Source organism: Macaca fascicularis, chromosome 5 (assembly GCF_037993035.2).
Source record: "Macaca fascicularis isolate 582-1 chromosome 5, T2T-MFA8v1.1".
NCBI classification, from domain to species: domain Eukaryota; kingdom Metazoa; phylum Chordata; class Mammalia; order Primates; family Cercopithecidae; genus Macaca; species Macaca fascicularis.
This window is the reverse complement of record NC_088379.1, coordinates 132,928,954-132,950,043: the sequence shown is the minus strand read 5'-3', so window position 1 is coordinate 132,950,043 and position 21,090 is coordinate 132,928,954. Positions and strand designations below refer to the sequence as shown.

Sequence of the window (21,090 nt, the reverse complement as noted above, 5' to 3'; positions counted from 1 at the left end):
AGACTGGACTGCAGTGGCGCGATCTCGGCTCACTGTAACCTCTACCTGCCTGGGTTCAAGCAATTCTCCTGCCTCAGCCTCCCGAGTAGCTGAGATTACAGGCACCTGCCACTGTGCCTGACTAATTTTTGTACTTTTAGTAGAGATGGGGTTTTACCATCTTGGCCAGGCTGGTCTTGAACTACTGACCTCGTGATCCACCTGCCTCGGCCTCCCAAAGTGCTGGGATTACAGGCATGAGCCACCACTCTTAGCCTAAACTTTTTGCAATTAGAAAGAATTTATGGTACTTTAAAAATATCCTATGCCCCCTAACAGAATCTCTTGAATGTAATGTACTCAATGAAAATTTTCAGTAAAATTGTTAGTGCATTTTTTTCTGTTTCTTATTTACATGTTTATGCATACAGAGTTTGTAATACTTTTTAAAATAGTGGTAGTAATCAATGGTGTGCCATTCACTCAGTGCTTTCTTAGTATTAAGTTTGATATTCTTTTTTTTTTTTTTTTTTTTTGCGATGAAGTCTCACTTTGTTGCCCAGGCTGGAGTGCAGTGGTACGATCTTGGCTCATTGCAACCTCATCCTTCTGGGTTCAAGCAATTCTTCTGCCTCAGCCTCCTGAGTAGTTGGGACTACAGGTGGATAATCTTTGAATTTTTAGTGGAGACGGGGTTTCACCATGTTGGCCGGGCTGGTCTTGAACTCCTGACCTCAAAATGATCCACCCACGTTGACCTCTGAAAGTGCTGGGATTACGGATGTGAGCCACTGTGCCCAGCTTGATTTACTTATGATACCATTTCTTCACTCATTGGTATCTTTAACTGTTTTCATATTACCAAAACTAGTATGGTCCGTTAATTGATGCATTTGCTTAATAAAAATACCTTACATGCTTTGTATGATCATAAAGAGGAAGCAGTGACTATACTGTTGACGAAGATTTCTTCTTCTGTATAAAGTCAAATTTGATTGAATTTTATAAACTGAATGATAACTTACTTCTACTTTGGATTATTGTGCCTTGTTTTTAAGGAAACGTAGCAGTTGTTCGATCATATACTGCTGGTGCTACTTCCCTTCAAGAAAGAACAAGTTCCATGGCAAATATAAGCATGTGTCAAGCATTAGGTTTTATTCTAGGTCCAGGTAGGTGTTCTTCACTTGTCATTACTTGAATTTGAATTGGGAAAACTTTTGAGGCTTAAATATTCAATGTAACCCAAGTATAAAAACTCATAGCTGAAGGGAAAGGGAGGAAAGCTAATTTTTTTTATCCAGCAATGAGGCTATAGTCATTTTATCTTGATGCCAATCCACTAAATTAAGTGCTATTAGTCCCCTTCTATAGTTGAGAGTGCCAATGCATAGAGAATCTAAGTAAATTGTCCAAGGTCACCCTTTTGCTGAGTGTTAAAAAAATTAGTGAGGCCAGGCGCAGTGGTCCACACCTGTAATCTTCAGCACTTTGGGAGGCTGTGACAGGCAGATCACCTGAGGTCAGAAGTTCGAGACCAGCCTGGCCAACATGGTGAAACCCGATCTCTACTAAAAATACAAAAATTAGCCAGGTGTGGTGGCAGGCACCTGTAATCCCAGCTACTTGGGAGGCTGAGGCAGGGGAATTGCTTGAACCCGGAGGCAGAGGTTGCAGTGAGCCGAGATCACATCATTGCACTCTAGCCTGGGCGATAAGCGCGAAACTGTCTCAAAAAAATATTAATGAGATTTAATATTTCCTCAAGGCAAATTAATTTTCTGCTGAGTAAAGAATTGGTCATTTTCATGCCTAGAATAATATTGAAAAACCGTATAATTTGTCCATATTTTGAATATTGAAGTTATGAATATTATCAGTTTGAATCCAACTCAGCTTACCTCATCATTAACACCCTATCTCCCACCCCCAGTTTCCATTACGTTCCTCTATTTAGCCAAAAGGAAAAGGCTCAACAGAAGGAAATCTAATTCACTGTTCCCCAAAATCTATTTCGATTTAGTACCCTGAAACAAATACAAACACAAATGTAGAATAATTGAACTTGAATACTATATTGTAAAGTACATCAGGACATGGTTTGAGTCTTTATTTTCCAGTCTACCCTCAGTATCTAGCATAATACCTGGTATAGACTTATGTTCTTAGTAAATACTTTTTACCACCTTAAAAGCATTTTAAAGATTATGTCATTAAAAATTTTGCATTATAGATGACTAAATATAAGCCTGAAGAACTTCGATGACTTTTCCAATAATAAACCCTCAACAAGCACTAACATTTATTGTGTGCTTACTGTATGCTAGTCACAGTTCTAAGTACGGTAGGTACAGTATCTTAAGTCCTCACCCTAGAGTTATATGTGAATTACTATAGGGCCACATATAGAATCTGAATCAGAAGAGCAAACCAGTACTCTTCCAATTGAGTTTTTGCCACAGATCCAAATTAGATTTTGCCACTTCATATTTCTTTAGAGTGATTTATCCAGCAGTCCAAAAACACTTCTAATGTTTAAAGTCACTAAAAAATCTTCAAATACTGAGGTAGATTATGTATGCTTTTGGATGAAATTTTTTTTTTTTTTTTTTTCATTTTACCTGTATGTGACATTATGGTCAAATGATATTGAATATATATATACACACCGATATGTATATGTACCATATACACAATAATATTTAAGATATCTGATCTAAAATATGTTTTCATTCTTATAATGAAGCTGATTAAACCTTTATAATTGTTGGAAGAATTGGTATAATTTAAATTGCCTATGGAGATGTTTTGTAAAAAACTGAGAAGTTATGTAAGATACAACTCCTTGTGAATGCATGTACATCAGTGTTTCACAACCTTTTTTTCATTATTGTCTCCCTAAGGAGCCTTTTTCAATATTTTTTCCTACTCTCTTTACCCCATAAAATTTTAGTGCCACAGATGTATCATATATCTTTTATGTACCATATGTATATCTGTACATACCTGCTTTATACCTAAAAAGAAGAAATTTTTTGACCCCCCATCAAGAACCAATTGCATCTGTTGAGAATGCATGATATAGAAGGATGATTCCATAACATTGTTCCCAATTCTGTTGTAAATGTCTTTTGCATTTTTTTATCCTATGCTTCTCATATAATAATTCATCTGTGAAAATTTTATCTTAATAAGTTTTTCAGACTTGTTTTGCATTCATTGGAGAAAAAGGTGTGACATGGGATGTGATTAAACTGCGGATAAACATGTATACAACACCAGTTTTACTTAGCGCCTTCCTGGGAATTTTAAATATTATTCTGATCCTTGCTATACTAAGGTAATTAGAAATGATAAAACTATTTTTGTAGATTGTGAAATTTAATGAGCTTTGTAATTGTTGGAAGATAATTATCCTTATGAAGTATATTTGGTTTTTTATGTCTATAGTTTGTTTATATTTTTTGGTCAGGTAGTACTAAAGCATATAATACCGGCAACCAAAAGACAACCTAATAAATGAGAACAGAAAAGGAAGGTCTTTGAAGATTCAAGGTTTGGTTTTTTTTGTTTTGTTTTGTTTTGTTTTTGAGACAAGGTTTTACTCTGTCGCTCAGACTAGAGGGCAGTGGCACTATCTCGGCTCAATGCAACCTCCATCTCCCAGATTCAAGGATTCTCATGCCTCAGCTTCCCGAGTAACTGGGGCTACAGTCGCGCACCACCACATCCAGCTAATTTTTGTACTTTTAGTAGAGACGGGGTTTCACCATGTTGGCCAGGCTGATCTCGAACTCCTGACCTCAAAGCGATCTGCCCACCTCAGCCTCCCAAAGTGCTGGGATTACAGGCATGAGCCATGTGAGGCTGTGCCCGGCCTGAAGGTTTGATCTTGATTTACTAACTACATGTTTCTAAGTAGGAGAAAGGCAAGGAAAATAACATTTTAAATAGATTAATGGATTTGTATCAGTCAAATATAAAAGTTACTAGTAATGTATATCTCTTTCATATATTTGAAAAATTTTTTAAAATTATGTTTTGTTTGTTTTTAGAGTGCTTTATTCAATAGTCTAAAAACATTTATTACTAATGTTTATAATCACTGTAAAACTTCAGATACTAAAGTAGATCATGTATGCTTTAGGATGAGTTGGATTTTTTTCATTTTACCTGTCTGTGAGAATTTCATAAGAATTGTAACTTCTGTCTTAAGTTTATTGGTTATATCTCATTAGTAACAGTTTTATTACTGAAAAACCAATAAAAGAAACTGTATTAGAATGTGAAAAAAAATACAATGCCAATAATAAATTTAAACAACTTCTCTATTAAGCATTTTATAGGTACAATGTTTGTGTTTTTCTTTTTAAGAGAACATCGTGTGGATGACTCAGGAAGACAGTGTAAAAATATTAATTTTGAAGAAGGTACTTTAAACCCATTTGGCTGAATTAATGTAACATTATCAAAGTGTTTCTGATGATTCTGTTTGTTTGGTATTTACTTCGATTTTGCTTCTAAGGACAACACAATGGGTGATTGGGGAAGATCTTAAAAGCTGGAAGTGACCTAAATTGATATTTTTTAAAGAGGCATATCCATATTAGTTATTTGGTGGTCATGATTGACAAGGTTACAGACATTGTAAAAAAATCACTTTGTCTTATTTTCAGAGAGCCAGTATCCTAAAGCCTTTGAGATATTTGCAATGATTTCCATATCTTTACTACCACATAAATATGTCTTTCTTTTTTTTTTTTTTTTTTTGAGATGGAGTCTCGCTCTTGTCGCCTAGGCTGGAGTACAGTGGCTCCATCTCGGCTCACTGCAAGCTCCACCTCCCAGGTTCACGCCATTCTCCTGGCTCAGCCTCCGGGTTAGCTGGGACTACAGGCGCCCGCCACCGTGCCTGGCTAATTTTTTGTATTTTTCAGTAGAGACGGGGTTTCACTATGTTAGCCAGGATGGTCTCGATCTCCTGACCTCGTGATCCCCCGGCCTCGGCCTCCCAGAGTGCTAGGATTACAGGTGTGAGCCACTGCGCCCGGCCATGTCTTTCTATTTAAAGCAGTTCTTTATTCTTTTAAGCATGAGAACAGGTATGGTTTTGCCTTTTTATTTTTGTTGTTTTGGTATACTTTACAAATACATATTTTCATCCTTTAGATCTTCTCTGATTCATGTAAGTCAGAGAACCCGGTAAGTAGCTATATTTTACCAAAAAAACTGTTATTTAGTACTAATTATATCCTCCTTGGGGAAAGAATGCAAGGACTGATCCTGGCCCTCAATAGTTCATAAAGTTGTGGAAAAGACATAGTATTATTTTACCAGGTACTTTCATAGCTCTATTATTTAATTTTCACAAAAGAAATAGTGGAAGATAAAGTTAAATGTAGTAGGGTGGAGAGCAGAGTAGTGAGGAGCTATAGTAAGTTTTTGAACTAGGACAGTTTTGACATTGATCCCATGCAGAGGCTAATCCAGATTGGTTATATCTCACTGGTAATATCTCATTGGTAACAGTTTTATTACTGAAAAGCCAGTAAAAGAAACCATATCAGAATGTGAAAAAAATATGATGCCAGTAACAAATTTGAACAATTTCTCTATTAAGCTTTTCAAAGGTACAATATTTGTGTTTTTCTTTTTAAGAGAACATTGTGTGGATGACTCAGGAAGACAGTATAAAAGTATTAATTTTGACTAGGCCTGAAGTAGGGCGATGACTGAGAATGGAGAAGGGATAAGCAGGAGTTGTTGAAGGAGGAATCAAGATAGAGATTTGGATAGAGAATATTAAGGATTAGAGAGAGCCAACATTTCTGCCAGGTTTTGATTCTAGATCACCTGGAAGAATGAGAGAGAACAAGAATTGAGGAAGGGAGGTTGGATGAAAAGAGAAGATGATTTCAGTTTGGATCAAGCTGAATATGCTGTTACTCTAGAACAACTAAAAAATCCCAGAGGCATTTGTAATTTTGACAGTAAAAGTAAAAGCTAGAGATAAAAATTTGTGAGTCACCCAGTGAAAAAAACACTATGGCAGCAAAGAGGGAGTGAGAGAAAGGATGGGGTGATGATTCAAGTGTGGGAAAAGATTGTTGAATCTGAGGAATGAATATGTGAGAATATGTTTGGAAACTTTCAAAATAAAAAATAAGAATGAGAGGTAAAGTGCCAACAGTGGGTATAAACTCCTTTATTCAAGGGTAAAAAATAGGATGCTAACTTCAAGGAGCTATCAGGTAAAGGGAAGGAGGAAGTTAAGAGGTGAGGTAGAGGTATGACAAAGGGAAGATATGTAAAAATCAGTATTTAAGAAGTTGGAAGGGGATAATGATACACATCAATCCTTCATTTACTTTCATGTGCTTAGAAATCACCTGGGAACCTTGTTAAGATGCAAATTCTGATTCGTTAGGCTTAGGGTGATACTAAATAGGGTTGCCAATAAAACATAGGATGTTGCTTCTCAGAATAGGGGAGTTAATAGAGAAATGTAAAAATATATAATTTATAAAATAAAAAATAAAACACAGAATGCCCAATTAAATTTGAATAATGTTTTAGTATAAATATGTCCCACCTGGTTAAATTTGGATTTCAATAAACAACAAATAATGTTTTTTGTTTGTTTGTTTGTTTTTTCTTTAGTAGAGACAGGATCTTGTCATGTTGTCCAGGCTGGTCTTAAATTCTTGGACTCAGCCTCCCAAAGTGCTAGGATTACAGATGTGAGCCACTGCACCTGGCAACAGATAACTTTTAGTGTTAATACAATCCAGCTGGGTGTAGTGGCTCATGCCTGTAATCCCAGCACTTTGTGAGGCCAAACCAGGTGGATCACCTGAGGTCAGGAGTTCAAGACCAGCCTAGCCAACATGGTGAAACCTTGTCTCTACTAAAAATACAAATATTGGCTGGGTGTGGTGGCAGGTGCCTGTAATCCCAGCTACTCAGGAGACTGAGGCAGGAGAGTCGCTTGAACCTGGGAGGCAGAAGTTGCAGTGAGCCGATATCATTCATACCATGTACTCCAGCCTGGGTAACAGAGTGAGACTCTGTCTCAAAAAAAAAAAAAGTATAAATACAATCCAAATACTTCATGGAACATTCTTATACTTAACTTTCAAATATGGCACAGAACATATTTATACTAATACTTATTGTTTATCTGAAATTTAAATTTAACTGGATCTCCTGTATCTTTATTTACTATATTGGCAACCCTAGTGAGATGCTGAGCATCTGCATTTATAACAAACTACCATGTGATGTGATGCTGCTGGTCTAGAAATCATAGATTGTGCTGCAAAGATTGAAAGCTATGCTGTCCAATATAGTAGCCATTAGCCACGTGTGGCTATGTAAATATAAGTTAAAGTAAATTTAATAAATTATTTTCTGTCATACTAGCCACATTTCAAGTGCTCAGTAATGGGTATATGTGGCTAGTGGCCACTGTATTAGCACAGATAAAGAACATTTCTATCATGTCACAGTTCTGTTGGACAGCACTGTTCTAAAGTACAAATGGGAATGAGTTTAGAGGAGATGTAGTGTTTTCTTGTATGAGATTTCTAGTTACTTCAGAATAATTTTTATAAAATAAAATTTTTAAATTTCAATAAATGTTTGCATAAAATATGTCTGGTAAAAACTTCCATAATTGTTTTAATTTAAAGATATTCAAATTTAAAGAGGTTATTATGAGACAGGATTATAATTTCTAATTGCATAGAATTTGAGTCCATATACTAATGCAGTCTTTTAAGAAAATTTATAATTAGGATATCTAGTCAGTCCCCATAGTCTAGGGTGCAACATTTCTGAGATTCCGCACTGAAACCAGCACTGAGTAGAGGCTACAGGAAACTAAGCACATATTATGAAGCATACTCCAGTCTGACTTGGGGCAATATTGATACTGACTTGAAGGAGTAAAGACTGACTTCTAGGTGGTGATTAAGAATCAGAGAGGTCTATCCAAAATAATACAAGAGCCACAACCATCGGGGCCTACCCCTGGCAAAGGATCTGGATAAAGGTGACCAGTTCTGTTTGTGTGATTATAAAGGAAGGTCATAAGGCTATGTTGAGTGTCCAAGGTGCTTAATTCCCTTTAAGTATAGCAGTCTATTTCCAAATCTACTTATTGTTGGAGGAGGAACTCCTCAAGAATCCTGAGATGGAAAGGCAGGCATTATTATGAAAAAAATCATAGAAACTTACTACATCTTAGGAAAGCCCTCCCCCCTCCACCAACAACTGACACTGCACACAATTTAAGATAGCATAAATAAACATATTGTAGTATTTTATGTATTAATTCCTGGCTTAGGCTGGGCGCGGTGGCTCACGCCTGTAATCCCAGCACTTTGGGAGGCCGAGGCAGGCGGATCAAGAGGTCAAGAGATTGAGACCATCCTGGCCAACATGGTGAAACCCCGTCTCTACTAAAATTACAAAAATTAACTGGGCATGGTGGCATGCGCCTGTAGTCCCAGCTACTCGGGAGACTGAGGCAGGAGAATCGCTTGAACCCAGGAGATGGAGGTTGCATTGAGTAGAAATCACATCTCTGCACTTCAGCCTGGCAATAGAGCAAGACTCCGTCCCCCTGCCACCCCAAGAAAATATCTGGCTTATTTTGGTATTTATTGATGTATTTATTCTGAATAAGTGGAAAAATTACAAAACAGCATGAATATGTATGAGTAGATTAATATGTCTGCATGATTCTCAGTTACATCAAGAATAGCTTAATGTGTATTAAACTTAAGACGTTCTTCAAGATGAGAAGTCAGTACACTTACTTTGTCCTCCTTGTTTATAAACCACCATCAAATCCTGATTATTTCTTTACAGAAACATAAACGATAGGAGTTTTTTTTTTTTTTTTTTTTCGAGACGGAGTCTTGCTGTGTCGCCCAGGCTGGAGTGCAGTGGCCGGATCTCAGCTCACTGCAAGCTCTGCCTCCCGGGTTTTTACGCCATTCTCCTGCCTCAGCCTCCCGAGTAGCCGGGACTACAGGCGCCCGCCACCTCGCCCGGCTAGTTTTTTGTATTTTTTAGTAGAGATGGGGTTTCACCGTGTTAGCCAGGATGGTCTCGAACTCCTGACCTCGTGATCCGCCCGTCTCGGCCTCCCAAAGTGCTGGGATTACAGGCTTGAGCCACCGTGCCCGGCCACGATAGGAGTTTTTTAAATGGTAATGAAAACATAAGGATCTTTATGAATACTAATTTCTATTTATTTATTTATTTATTGAGACAGAGTCTCTGTCACCCAGGCTGGAGTGCAGTGGCTCAATCTTGTCTCACTGCAACCTCAGGCTCCTGGTTCAAGCAATTCTCGTGCCTCAGCCTCTCAAGTGGCTGAGATTACAGGCGTGCGGCACCATGCCCAGCTAATTTTTTTTTGGTATTTTTAATAGAGATGGGGTTTTGCCATGTTGGCCAGGCTGGTCTCAAACTTCTGACCTCAAGTGATCCACCTGTACTGGCCTCCCATAGTGCTGGGATTACAGGCATGAGCCACCGTTCCTGGCCATGAATACTAATTTCATGTAGCACTGAAATTCAAAATATATATGCATTGAAGTAAATCATAGAACTGGGAACTGATTTAATAAACCACTGGAGTTCTTCATGAAATTCTTGTAAGTCTAAGATTTAAGTAAGGTGGAAAAAAATCTGCAATTGAAATTTAAAGCAAATATATTTAATATGAGATCAGTATGTTATAGAGTTCTATAAATTACATTTTTGGATTGAGATATACCAAGTACAAAATACATCTGAGTATTTCTTAAGATAACAGAATTGAAGTATATCTCTGGGGAAGAAAATTCACCTTGCTTTTAAATGCCATTTAAAAATTATTTCTGTCATATAAATTATCTTATTGTTGGCCATGCACAGTGGCTCACACGTGTAATCCCAACACTTTGGGAGGTCAAGGCAGGCGAACTGGTTGAGCTCAGGAGTTCGAGCCCAGACTGGGTAGCATGGTGAGACCTCATCTCTACAAAAAATATAAAAATTAGCTGGATGTGGTGGTACATGCCTATAGTCCCAGCTTCTTGGGTGGCTGAGGTAGGAGGATCACCTGAGCCTGGGGAGGTCAAAGCTGCAGTGAGCTGTGGTCATGCCATGTCACTCTGGGTGACAGAGTGAGACCCCATCTCAAAAAATAAAAATAAATTATCTTATTATTAAACTACTTTGAATCCTAAAAAAAATTTTAAAATATTTATAAATTTTGCTACAATATAATTTCTACATTATTTTAATGTCATAAGAAAAATTAGATGTATAGGTAATGTAATTTTTCTCCTATTTACCTACAGCAAGTACAGATGAAATTGAGGTTCCCCAAGGAAATATTGACCAAGTTGCTGTTGTGGCCATCAATGTTCTGTTTTTTGTGGCTCTATTTATCTTCGCCGTTTTTGAAACGTAAGTTTTATTCCATCTTTATCTAAATCAGATTATGTTTTAACCTTTATTTCTTAATGCAGTGTTAATTAGGCATATCGAGGTTATTAAAAATCTTATGTAAGGCAAATTTTTCTTACCATGATGTAAAAAATGTATATACATTTTGTTGCTTTTAACTTGAAAGTAGTTAATTCTTTGTCCATAATCTTACTATCTTACTTTCTTATAAAAGAATCAGTTTCACAACTCTTTCCCTCTTTCATCTGAGTTTTATGATAAATACAGTTATAAAACTTTAGTGCCATGATTTAATTATCCTTAAGCTCTATAATTTCCTACATATATATATGTATATGATATAGAGTTCTATAAGTTACATTTTTGGATTGAGAGATACCAAGTACAAAATACATCTGAGTATTTCTTAAGATAACAGAATTGAAGTATATCTCTGGGGAAGAAAATTCACCTTGCTTTTAAATGCCATTTAAAAATTATTTCCGTCATATAAATTATCTTATTGTTGGCGGTGCACAGTGGCTCACACGTGTAATCCCAACACTTTGGGAGGTCAAGGCAGGCGAACTGGTTGAGCTCAGGAGTTCGAGCCCAGACTGGGTAGCATGGTGAAACCTCATCTCTACAAAAAATATAAAAATTAGCTGGATATGGTGGTACATGCCTATAGTCCCAGCTTCTTGGGAGGCTGAGGTAGGAGGATCACCTAAGCCTGAGGAGGTCAAGGCTGCAGTGAGCTGTGGGTCAGCCCCCCAAGTAGCTGGGACTACAGGCATGCGCCACCATGCTCAGCTAATTCGTTTGTATTTTTTGTAGAGACAGGATTTCTCCATGTTGCCCAGGCTGATCTTGAACTCCTGGGCTCAAGTGATCTGCTCACCTTGGCCTCCCAAAGTGCTTGGATTACAGATGTGAACCACTGTGCCTGGCACTATCATGTTAGCTATTTTTAAGGTATGCAATTCAGTAGCATTAAGTGCATTCACAATGTCGTGCAACCATGACCGCTAACTATTTCCAGAACATTTTCATCATCCTAAACAGAAGCTCCATACGCATTAAAGAATAACATACCAATTAAACAATATTAATTAAATTTCAGACTGGGTGCGGTGGCTCATGCCTGTAATCACAGCACTTTGGGAGGCTGAGGCAGGTGGATCACTTGAGATCAGGAGTTCAAGACCAGCCTGGCCAATATGGTGAAACCCTGTCTGTACTAAAAATACCAAAATTAGCTGGGTATGGTGGTGGGCACCTGTAGTCCCAGCTACTCAGGAGGCTGAGGCAGGAGAATTACTTGAACCCAGGAGATGGAGGTTGCAGTGAGCCGAGATCATGCCACTGCATTCCAGCCCAGGTGACAGAGTGAGACTCTGGCGTCTCAAAAATAATAATAAACAGTAAATATAAATTGCATTTTGTAGTCAGTTACTAGAGATCGCATGTAGGGAGAGAAACTTGGCAAGGAAGGATATAGTCATGTAAAGGAAGAGACATTGAGAGGTAAAGAGAAAAATATATACATTCAAAAATCCAGTATATTCTGATAACTTAATATAACATTATTGCATTGAAAGAGACCAATTTAATTAAAAATATAACCGTGATTATTTAGTAATGTTAGAATGATAGGCATTATGATTGGTGTGGTTTGTTTCCTTTTCCTTTGTTTCAGACTTTCTGTAATATGGCTATATTAGTTATATAATTAAAATAAACATTAGAAAGTAAACTATGAGTAGGCAGACTTAGTAACTTAGGTATGTAACAACAACATGCTTAAAATGTGTTCAAACTTTTGCTTAAGTCTGTTGTCATTGTTAAAAGGCATGCAAATTCTTGAATGTGTAGCTGTCTTTTTTAAAACTTATACTTCACTTTAAGTATAACAGTTACTGTGATTTAAATAAGAATACTTTTTTTGGTTTTTCTTAGCATCATTGCTCCATTAACAATGGATATGTATGCCTGGACTCAAGAACAAGCTGTGTTGTATAATGGCATAATACTTGCTGCTCTTGGGGTTGAAGCAGTTGTTATTTTCGTAGGAGTTAAGTTACTTTCCAAAAAGTAAGTTAAGTGTTTTTGGTTTTATGTCTGTTTTTTTAAAAATAAAACAAAAAACAGAGCTAACAATGCAAATGTATGTACCAGGAAAATAATCTAAAGCTTTTTTTGGACACAGATTTACAATTTATTAAGAGATCATAATATTTTTATACCCTACAGCATTTCTTTGGTAAAACAAAATTTCTCACAAAGTGAGACTTATTTATCTTTTGTCTATTATGTTTTCCTGAAAGTATATTTCATAAACCATTGTTCTGTATTGTAATATATATTGTGCAACAAAAAAGATTCAGTGGTTAAGTTTGGAAAATTTTGGTTAAGATTACCAAACTTATTCTAGAACGTCTATCCACAGTATATATATTCTAAATCATCCATCATGGCAAATAAAATTTGTGACATTTCCCAGACCACACAACACTTTTTTTTTTGAGACAAGTCTCGTTCTGTTGCCAAGGCTGGAATGCAGTGGTGCAGTCATGGCTTAGTGCAGCCTTGACCTGCTGGGCTCAGGTGATCCTCTCATCTCACCCTCCTGAATAGCTGGGACTACAGGCATGACCACCATACCTGGCTAATTTCTTTTATTTTTATTTTTTGTAGAGACAATATCTCACTATGTTGCCCAGGCTAGTCTCATTCCTGGGCTCAAGCATTCCTCCTGCCTCAGTCTCCCAAAGTGTTGGGATTACAGGCATGAGCCACTGTGTCCAGCATAAGTGTTTTTTAATTGACACATGATAGATGTACATATGTTTGGGGTATGTGTGATACTTTGATACATTCATATAATGTATAAAGATCAAATCAAAATAATTAGGATACCATCACTTTAAATATTTACCTTTTCGTTATGCTAGGAACATTTGAATTACTCTTTTCTAGCTTTTGACATGTACGCTAAATTATTGCTAACTATAGTCACCCTACTGAGCTGTTGAAAACTAGGTCTTCTTCTAACTGTATATTTGTACCCATTAACCAACTATTGTTTATTGCCTCCTTCCCACTATTATTCCTGGCTTCTGGTAACTACCAATCTAGTCTCTTTTCTTTCTTTCTTTTCTTTTTTTTTCTTTTTGTAAAAGATGGTGTCTCACTCTGTTGCCCAGGATGGAGTGGAGTGGTGTGATCATAGCTCATGGCAGCCTCAAACTCCTGGGCTGAAGCAATACTCCTGTCTCAGCCTCCTGAGTAACTAGGACTATAGGCATGTGCCATAATGCCTAGCTAATTTTTTTTTTTTTAACTTTTTGTAGAGATAAGATCTTGCTGTGTTGCCTGGGCTCACCAATCTACTCTCTATCTTCATGAGATTCATTAAAATTTTTTTTTTTTATGATGGAGTCTCGCTCTGTTGCCCAGGCTGGAGTGCAGTGGCGTGATCTCAGCTTACTGCAACCTCTACCTCCTGGGTTCCAGCAATTCTGCCGCCTCAGCCTCCCAAGTAGCTGGGACTACAGGCACATGCCATCACACCTGACAATTTTTTTATTTTTATTTTTAGTAGAGATGGGGTTTCACCACATTAGGATGGTCTCGATCTCCTGACCTCATGATCTGCCCGCCTCCGCCTTCCGAAGTGCTGGGATTACAGGCGTGAACCACCGCGCCCAACCTGAGAATCACTTTTTTAGCTCCCACATGAGTGAGAAAATGTGATAATTTGTCTTTCTGTGCTTGGCTTATTTCACTTAACATAATGACCATTAATTCCATCTATGTTACCCAAAATGATGGGATTTCATGGTTTTAATGGCTCAACAATATTCCCCTGTGTATATATACCACATTTATCCATTCATCCATTGATGGGTACTTAGGTTGGTTTCATATTTTGGCGACTGTGAATAGTGCTGAAATGAACATGGGAGTGAGTGCAGATGTGTCTTTGATATATTGATTTCCTTTCTTTTAGATATATACCTACTAATGGGATTGCTGGTTCATATGATAGTTCCATTTTAATTTTTTTTGAGGAACATCTGTACTGTTTTCCAAAGTGGTTTTACTAATTTACATTCCCACCAACAGTATACAAGGGTTCCTGTTTCTCCACATCCTTGCCAGCATCCATCATTCCCTCTTTTTGATTAAAGCCATTTTAATTGGGTTGAGAAAATACCTAATTGTGGTTTTGATTTGCATATTTGCATTTCCCTGATGATTAGTGATGTCAAACATTTTTTGTACACCTAGTGGCCTTTTGTATGTCTTATTTTGAGAATGTCTATTCACTGTTTAAAAGAATCATTTTGAGGGCCTGGTGCTCATGCCTGTAATCCCAGCATTTTGGAAGGCCAAGGCAGCTGGATCATTTGGGGTCAGGAGTTCGAGACCAGTCTGGCCAACATGGTGCAACCCCATTTTTACTAAAAATACAAAAATTTTTCTACTAAAAATACAGGGCATGGTGTCACGTTTCTACTAAAATAAAAAAAAAATTCTACTAAAAATAGAGGGTGTGGTGGCATGTGCCTGTAGTCCAAGCTACTCAGGAGGCTGAGGCAAGAGAATCGCTTCAGCCCGGGAGGTGGAGGTTGCAACAGTGAGCCGAGATCACACCACTGCCCTCCAGCCTGGGCAACAGAGTGAGACTTCATCTCAAAATAGATAAATAAATACAAATAAATAAAAGAATAATTTTGGCCAGGTATAGTGGCTCACGTCTGCAACCCGAGCAATTTAGGAGGCTAAGACAGGAGGATCATTTCAGCCCAGGAGTTAGTTTGAGACCAGCCTGGGCAACATAGCGAGATCTTATCTCACTATGATATAATGAGATCCCTGTTTCTTCACAGACACACACACACACACACACAATTAGCTGGGTGTGATGGAGCACTCCTGTAGTCCCAACTACTTGGGAGGTTGAGGCGAGAGGATTGCTTGAGCCCAGGAGTTTGAGGCTGTAGTGAACTGTGATTGTACCACTATACTTCAGTCTGGGTGACAGAGCAAGACCCATCTCTTAAAAGAATCATTTTGGGCCGGGCGCGGTGGCTCAAGCCTGTAATCCCAGCACTTTGGGAGGCCGAGACGGGCGGATCACGAGGTCAGGAGATCGAGACCATCCTGGCTAACACGGTGAAACCCCGTCTCTACTAAAAATACAAAAAACTAGCCGGGCGAGGTGGCGGGCGCCTGTAGTCCCAGCTACTCGGGAGGCTGAGGCAGGAGAATGGCGTGAACCCGGGAGGCGGAGCTTGCAGTGAGCTGAGATCGGGCCACTGCACTCCAGCCTGGGCGACAGAGCAAGACTCCGTCTCAAAAAAAAAAAAAAAAAAAAAAAATCATTTTGTAAAAGTGTAACTGTAAGGAACATATTTTCAGGGAAATGCTTGTGTAAAATTAAGTTCAGTCATATAGTCTAAGGTGGAACATTAGCTGATGAATTTAGACAGTTCTATTTAAATATTCCTGAAATACAGATCCTCTTTAACTTGCAGTGGGGCTACATCCTGATAAACTGATCATTGCAAGTTGAAAATAGCACAAAGTTGAAAATACAGGCTGCGTGCAGTGGCTCACGCCTGCAATCCCAGCACTTTGGGAGGCCAAGGCGGGAAGGTCACTTGAGGTCAGAAGTTCGAGACCAGCCCAGCCAATGTGGTGAAACCCCATCTCAACTAAAATTACAAAAATTAGCCGCGTATGGTGGCAGGTGCCTGTAATCACAGCTACTCCGCAGGTGGAGGCACAAGAATCGCTTGAATCCGGGAGGCAGAGGTTGCAGTGAGCCATTGCATTCCAGCCTGGATGACAAGAGTGAAACTCCATCTCAAAAAAAGCAAAAAACAAAACAAAACAAAACATTTAATATACCTAACCTACAGAGCATTGTAGCTTAGCTTAGCTTAGCCTACCTTAAACACGCTCCAACACTCACATTAGTTTTCAGTTAGGTTAAATCATCTAACACAAAGCGTATTTTATAATAAAGTGTTGGATATCTCATGTAATTTGCCAAATACAGTATACTGTAGATTACGGTATTAGATGTTTACCTTTGTGATCATGTGACTGACTGAGAGCTGTGGCTCTCTGCTGCTGTCCAGCATAATGAAACAGTATCATACCACAGATGGCTGGTCTGGAAAAATACCCAAATTCAAAATTTGAAGTGTGGTTTCTACTGAATGAGTATCACTTTCCCACTGTTGTAAAGCTGAACAATTATAAGTTGAATACTCATAAGTCAGAGACTGTATGTACTTTAATAAGTTTCTAAAATTAATCAACAAATGTTAAGTCAGTGTATCAGGTTCAGTGCTGTGGGGATTCTATGAGAATTCTTGTCCTTATGGAGCCAAGTAGAGGGATCAAGATATAAGATAGACATAGTTATATTCAAAGTTAATAGGAAGTACATTACATCTTGCTACAGAAGTAGAGCAGTGCGGCTGATATACATTCTTACAGAATGTCCAATACTATACCGTCAAAGCATGTGTATTCCAGTAGGGGGAAAGCCAATAAACACAAATGTGAAGTCAGTTAGTGATAAGTATTACAAAGAAGAAGAGAAGAGAAGAGAATAAGGAGTCAAGGGCAGGGCTGGAAAGTGGGGAGATGTTGTATTTGATAGACTGCTCAAGGAAGGTATATATGACGAAGTTACATTTAAGCTGAGACCTTAGTGAAGTCAGCAAAGAGCCATGCAGTGGCCTGGAACTCTCTTCCCCCAGAAGGCTGAGCTTTGTATGTTTAAGGAACAAGCAGAAAGCTGGTTTGACAAGAGCACAGTGAGGGAAAAGGCAAATGATAAATCAGGTTAGAAAGACGTGAAGCCTGTTGGTATTCGGAGGGTGATGGAAGTCATCGGGTTTTTGTTAGTTGTTTGGTTGTTTGGTTTTTAATGCATGTATTTTGGAAGACTTTGGTTTTGTTTTTATGTTTTACTGTTATGCAGAATTTCCAACATACACCAAAGTCTAGAGAGCATCTCCAATATTCATTACCCAGCTTCAACAATTATAAGCACTTAGACAATCCTGTTCCATCTCTACCTCTAGCTATTCCACACTCTCTTTCCCCTGTACCTGGATTATTTTGAAGCTGATCCTAGGCATCAATTCATATCTTCCACAAATATTTCAGTATGTGTCTCCAAAGTTAATAATATTATCTCATCCAAAAAAATGATTTGTTAATATCATCACATATTCACGCAACATTCAGATTTTCTCCACTGTCTCAAGTGCTTTTTGGCTTTGTTTTATTGTATTTGTTTCTCAGTATGTTCACTAGATTTAGGCTCTTAAGTTTACTAAGTCTCTTTTAATAAATAAGTTTCTTCTCCATCTCTGTCTTTTTTTCTCTTTTCTTCTTACAAATTGAATAAACCAGGATTTTTGTACTATAGTTTCCCACATTTTGGATCTTACTGTTTGCATCATTGGTGTTTTGAAGACATTTTCCTTTCTGCTATATTTCTTTTTCTTTTTTTAAAATTATACCTTTTTTTTTTGAGATGGAGTTTTACTCTTATTGCCCAGGCTGGAGTGCAATGGTGCGATCTTGGCTCACCACAACCTCCACCTCCACCAGGTTCAAGCCATTCCCCTGCCTCAGCTTCCTGAGTCCGAGTAGCTGGGATTACAGGCATGTGCCACCACACCCAGCTAATTTTTGTGTTTTTAGTAGAAACAGGGTTTCACCATGTTGGCTTGGATGGTCTCAACCTCCTGACCTCAGAAGATCCGTCCTCCTCGGCCTCCCAAAGTACTGGATTACAGGCATGAGCCACCACACTCAGCCTTTATTATACTTTGAGTTCTGAAATACATGTGCAGAATGTGCAGGTTTGTTACATAAGTATAAATGTACCATGGTGGTTTGCTGCACCCATCAATCCATCATCTACATTAGGTATTTCTCCTAATGCTATCCCTCCCCTAGCCCCCACCCCCCAGCAGGCCCCCGTGTGTGATATTCCCCTCCCTGTGTCCATGTGTTCTCATTGTTCAACTCCCACTTATGAGTGAGAAAATGTGGTGTTTGTTTTTCTGTTCCTGTGTTAGTTTGCTGAGAATGATGGTTTCCAGCTTCATCCATGTTCTGCAAAAGACATGAACTCGTCCTTTTTTATGGCTGCATAGTTTTCCATGGTATATATGTGCTACATTTTCTTTATCCAGTCTGTCATTGATGGGCATTTGGGTTGCTTCCAAGTCTTTACTCTTGTGAATAGTGCTGCAATAAACATACATGTGCATGTGTCTTTATAGTAGAATGATTTATAATCCTTTGGGTATATACCCAGTAATGGGATTGCTGGGTCTAATGGTATTTCTGGTTCTAGATCCTTGAGGAATCACCACACTGTCTTCCACAATGGTTGAACTAATTTACACTCCCACCAACAGTATGAAAGTGTTCCTATTTCTCCACATCCTCTCCAGCATCTGTTTCCTGACTTTTTAATGATTGCTACTCTAACTGGTGTAAGATGGTATCTCATTGTGATTTTGGTATGCATTTCTCTAGAGACCAGTGATTATGAGCTTTTTTTCATACGTTTGTTGGCTGCATAAATGTCTTCTTTTGAGAAGTGTCTGTTCATATCCTTTGCCCACTTTTTGATGGGGTTGTTTTTTTCTTATAAATTTGTTTAAGTTCCTTGTAGATTCTAGATATTAGCTCTTTGTCAGATGGATAGATTGCAAAATTTTTCTCCCATTCTGTAGGTTGCTTGTTCACTCTGATGATAGTTTATTTTGCTGTGCAGAAGCTCTTTAGTTTAATTAATTAGATCCCATTTATCAATTTTGGTTTTTGTTGCCATTGCTTTTGGTGTTTTAGTCATGAAGTCTTTGCCCATGCCTATGTCCTGAATGGTATTGCCTAGGTTTTCTTCTAGAGTTTTTATGGTTTTAGGTCTTATGTTTAAGTCTTTGATCCATCTTGAGTTAACTTTTGCATAAGGTATAAAAAAGGGGCCCAGTTTCAGTTTTCTGCATATGGCTAGCCAGTTTTCCCAACACCATTTATTAAATAGGGAATCCTTTCCCTGTTGCTTGTTTTTTCAGGTTTGTCAAAGATCAGATGCTTGTAGACATGTGGTGTTATGTCTGAGGCCTCTGTTCTGTTCCATTGGTCCATATATCTGTTTTGATACAAGAACCATGCTGTTTTGGTTACTGTAGCCTTGTAGTGTAGTTTGAAGTCCGGTATTGTGATAACTCCAGCTTTGTTCTTTTTGCTTAGGATTCTCTTGGCTATATGGGCTCTGTTTTGGTTCCACATGAAATTTAAAGTAGTTTTTTTCTAATTCTGTGAAGAAAGTCAATGGTAGCTTGATGGGGATAGCATTGAATCTATACATTACTTTGGACAGTGTGGCCATTTTCACAATATTGATTCTTCCTATCCATGAGCATGGAATGTTTTTCCATTTGTTTGTGTCCTCTCTTATGTCCTTGAGCAGTGGTTTGTAGTTCTCCTTGAAGAGGTCCTTCACATCCCTTGTAAGTTGGATTCCTAGGTATTTTATTCTCTTTGTAGCAATTGTGAATGGCAATTCACTCTTGATTTGACTCTCTGTTTGTCTATTATTGGTGTATAGGAATGCTTGTGATTTTTGCACATTGATTTTATATCCTGAGACTTTGCTGAAGTTGCTTGTCAGCTTAAGGAGATTTTGGGCACCACTTATCCCACAGAAATACAAACTACCATCAGAGAATACCAAAGTATTCTCTAATACTATAAACACCTCTAGGCGAATAAACTAGAAAATCTAGAAGACATGGATAAATTCCTGGACACATACACCCTCCCAAGACTAAACCAGGAAGAAGTCGAATCCCTGAAATCAACCAATAACAAGTTCTGATATTGAGGCAGTAATTAATAGCCTACCAACCAAAAAAAGCCCAGGACCAGATGAATTCACAGCCAAATTCTACCAGAGGAACAAAGAGGAGCTGGTACCATTCCTTCTGAAACTACGCCAAACAATAGAAAAAGAGGGCCTCCTCCCTAACTCATTTTATGAAGCCAGCATCATCCTGATACCAAAACCTGGCAGAGACACAACAAAAAAAGAAAATTTAAGGCCAATATCCCTGATGAACATCGATGCAAAAATCCTCGATAAAATACTGGCAAACCGAGGCCAGGCATGGTGGCTCACGCCTGTAATCCCAGCACTTTGGGAGACCAAGATGGGTGGATCACAAGGTCAGGAGATCGAGACCATCCTTGCTAACACAGTGAAACCCCATCTCTACTAAAAATACAAAAAAATTAGCCAGGCGTGGTGGTGGGCACCTGTAGTCCCAGCTACTCGGGAGGCTGAGGCAGGAAAATGGCGTGAACCCAGGAGGCGGAGCTTGCAGGGAGCCAAGGTCACAGCACTGCCTGCCAGCCTGGGACTCCGTCTCAAAATAATAATAATAATAATAAAATAAAAATAAATAAATAAAAATAAAAAAAATAAAATACTGGTAAACCAAATCCAGCAGCACATCAAAAAGCTTATCCACCGTGATCAAATCTGCTTCATCCCTGGGATGCAAGGCTGGTTCAACACACACAAATCAGTAAATGTAATCCATCTCATAAACA

The 21,090-nt window shown here is 38.3% G+C and overlaps 1 protein-coding gene across 13 annotated transcripts in view; it reads left to right on the top strand.

Annotated features, from left to right (window-relative positions):
* The window catches only part of MFSD8 (major facilitator superfamily domain containing 8), a 55,256-nt gene that overhangs the window by 26,180 nt on the left and 7,986 nt on the right, over window positions 1-21,090 (top strand). For 4 of the 13 annotated variants that reach the window (XR_012435082.1, XR_012435081.1, XM_005555892.4 and 1 more), the window contains exons 5-9: window positions 1,038-1,151; window positions 3,175-3,319; window positions 4,354-4,409; window positions 10,338-10,446; window positions 12,385-12,519. Coding sequence is in view for 6 of the 13 variants with exons in the window: in XM_005555892.4 (XP_005555949.1) it covers window positions 1,038-1,151; window positions 3,175-3,319; window positions 4,354-4,409; window positions 10,338-10,446; window positions 12,385-12,519 (559 nt within the window). In the remaining 7 variants the exon portion in view is untranslated. Of the gene's footprint in view, window positions 1-1,037; window positions 1,152-2,212; window positions 2,324-3,174; window positions 3,320-3,451; window positions 3,535-4,353; window positions 4,410-10,337; window positions 10,447-12,384; window positions 12,520-20,086; window positions 20,350-21,090 lie in introns of those variants that run through there. The other 9 variants (XR_012435086.1, XR_012435084.1, XR_012435085.1 and 6 more) reach the window with 5 other exon arrangements.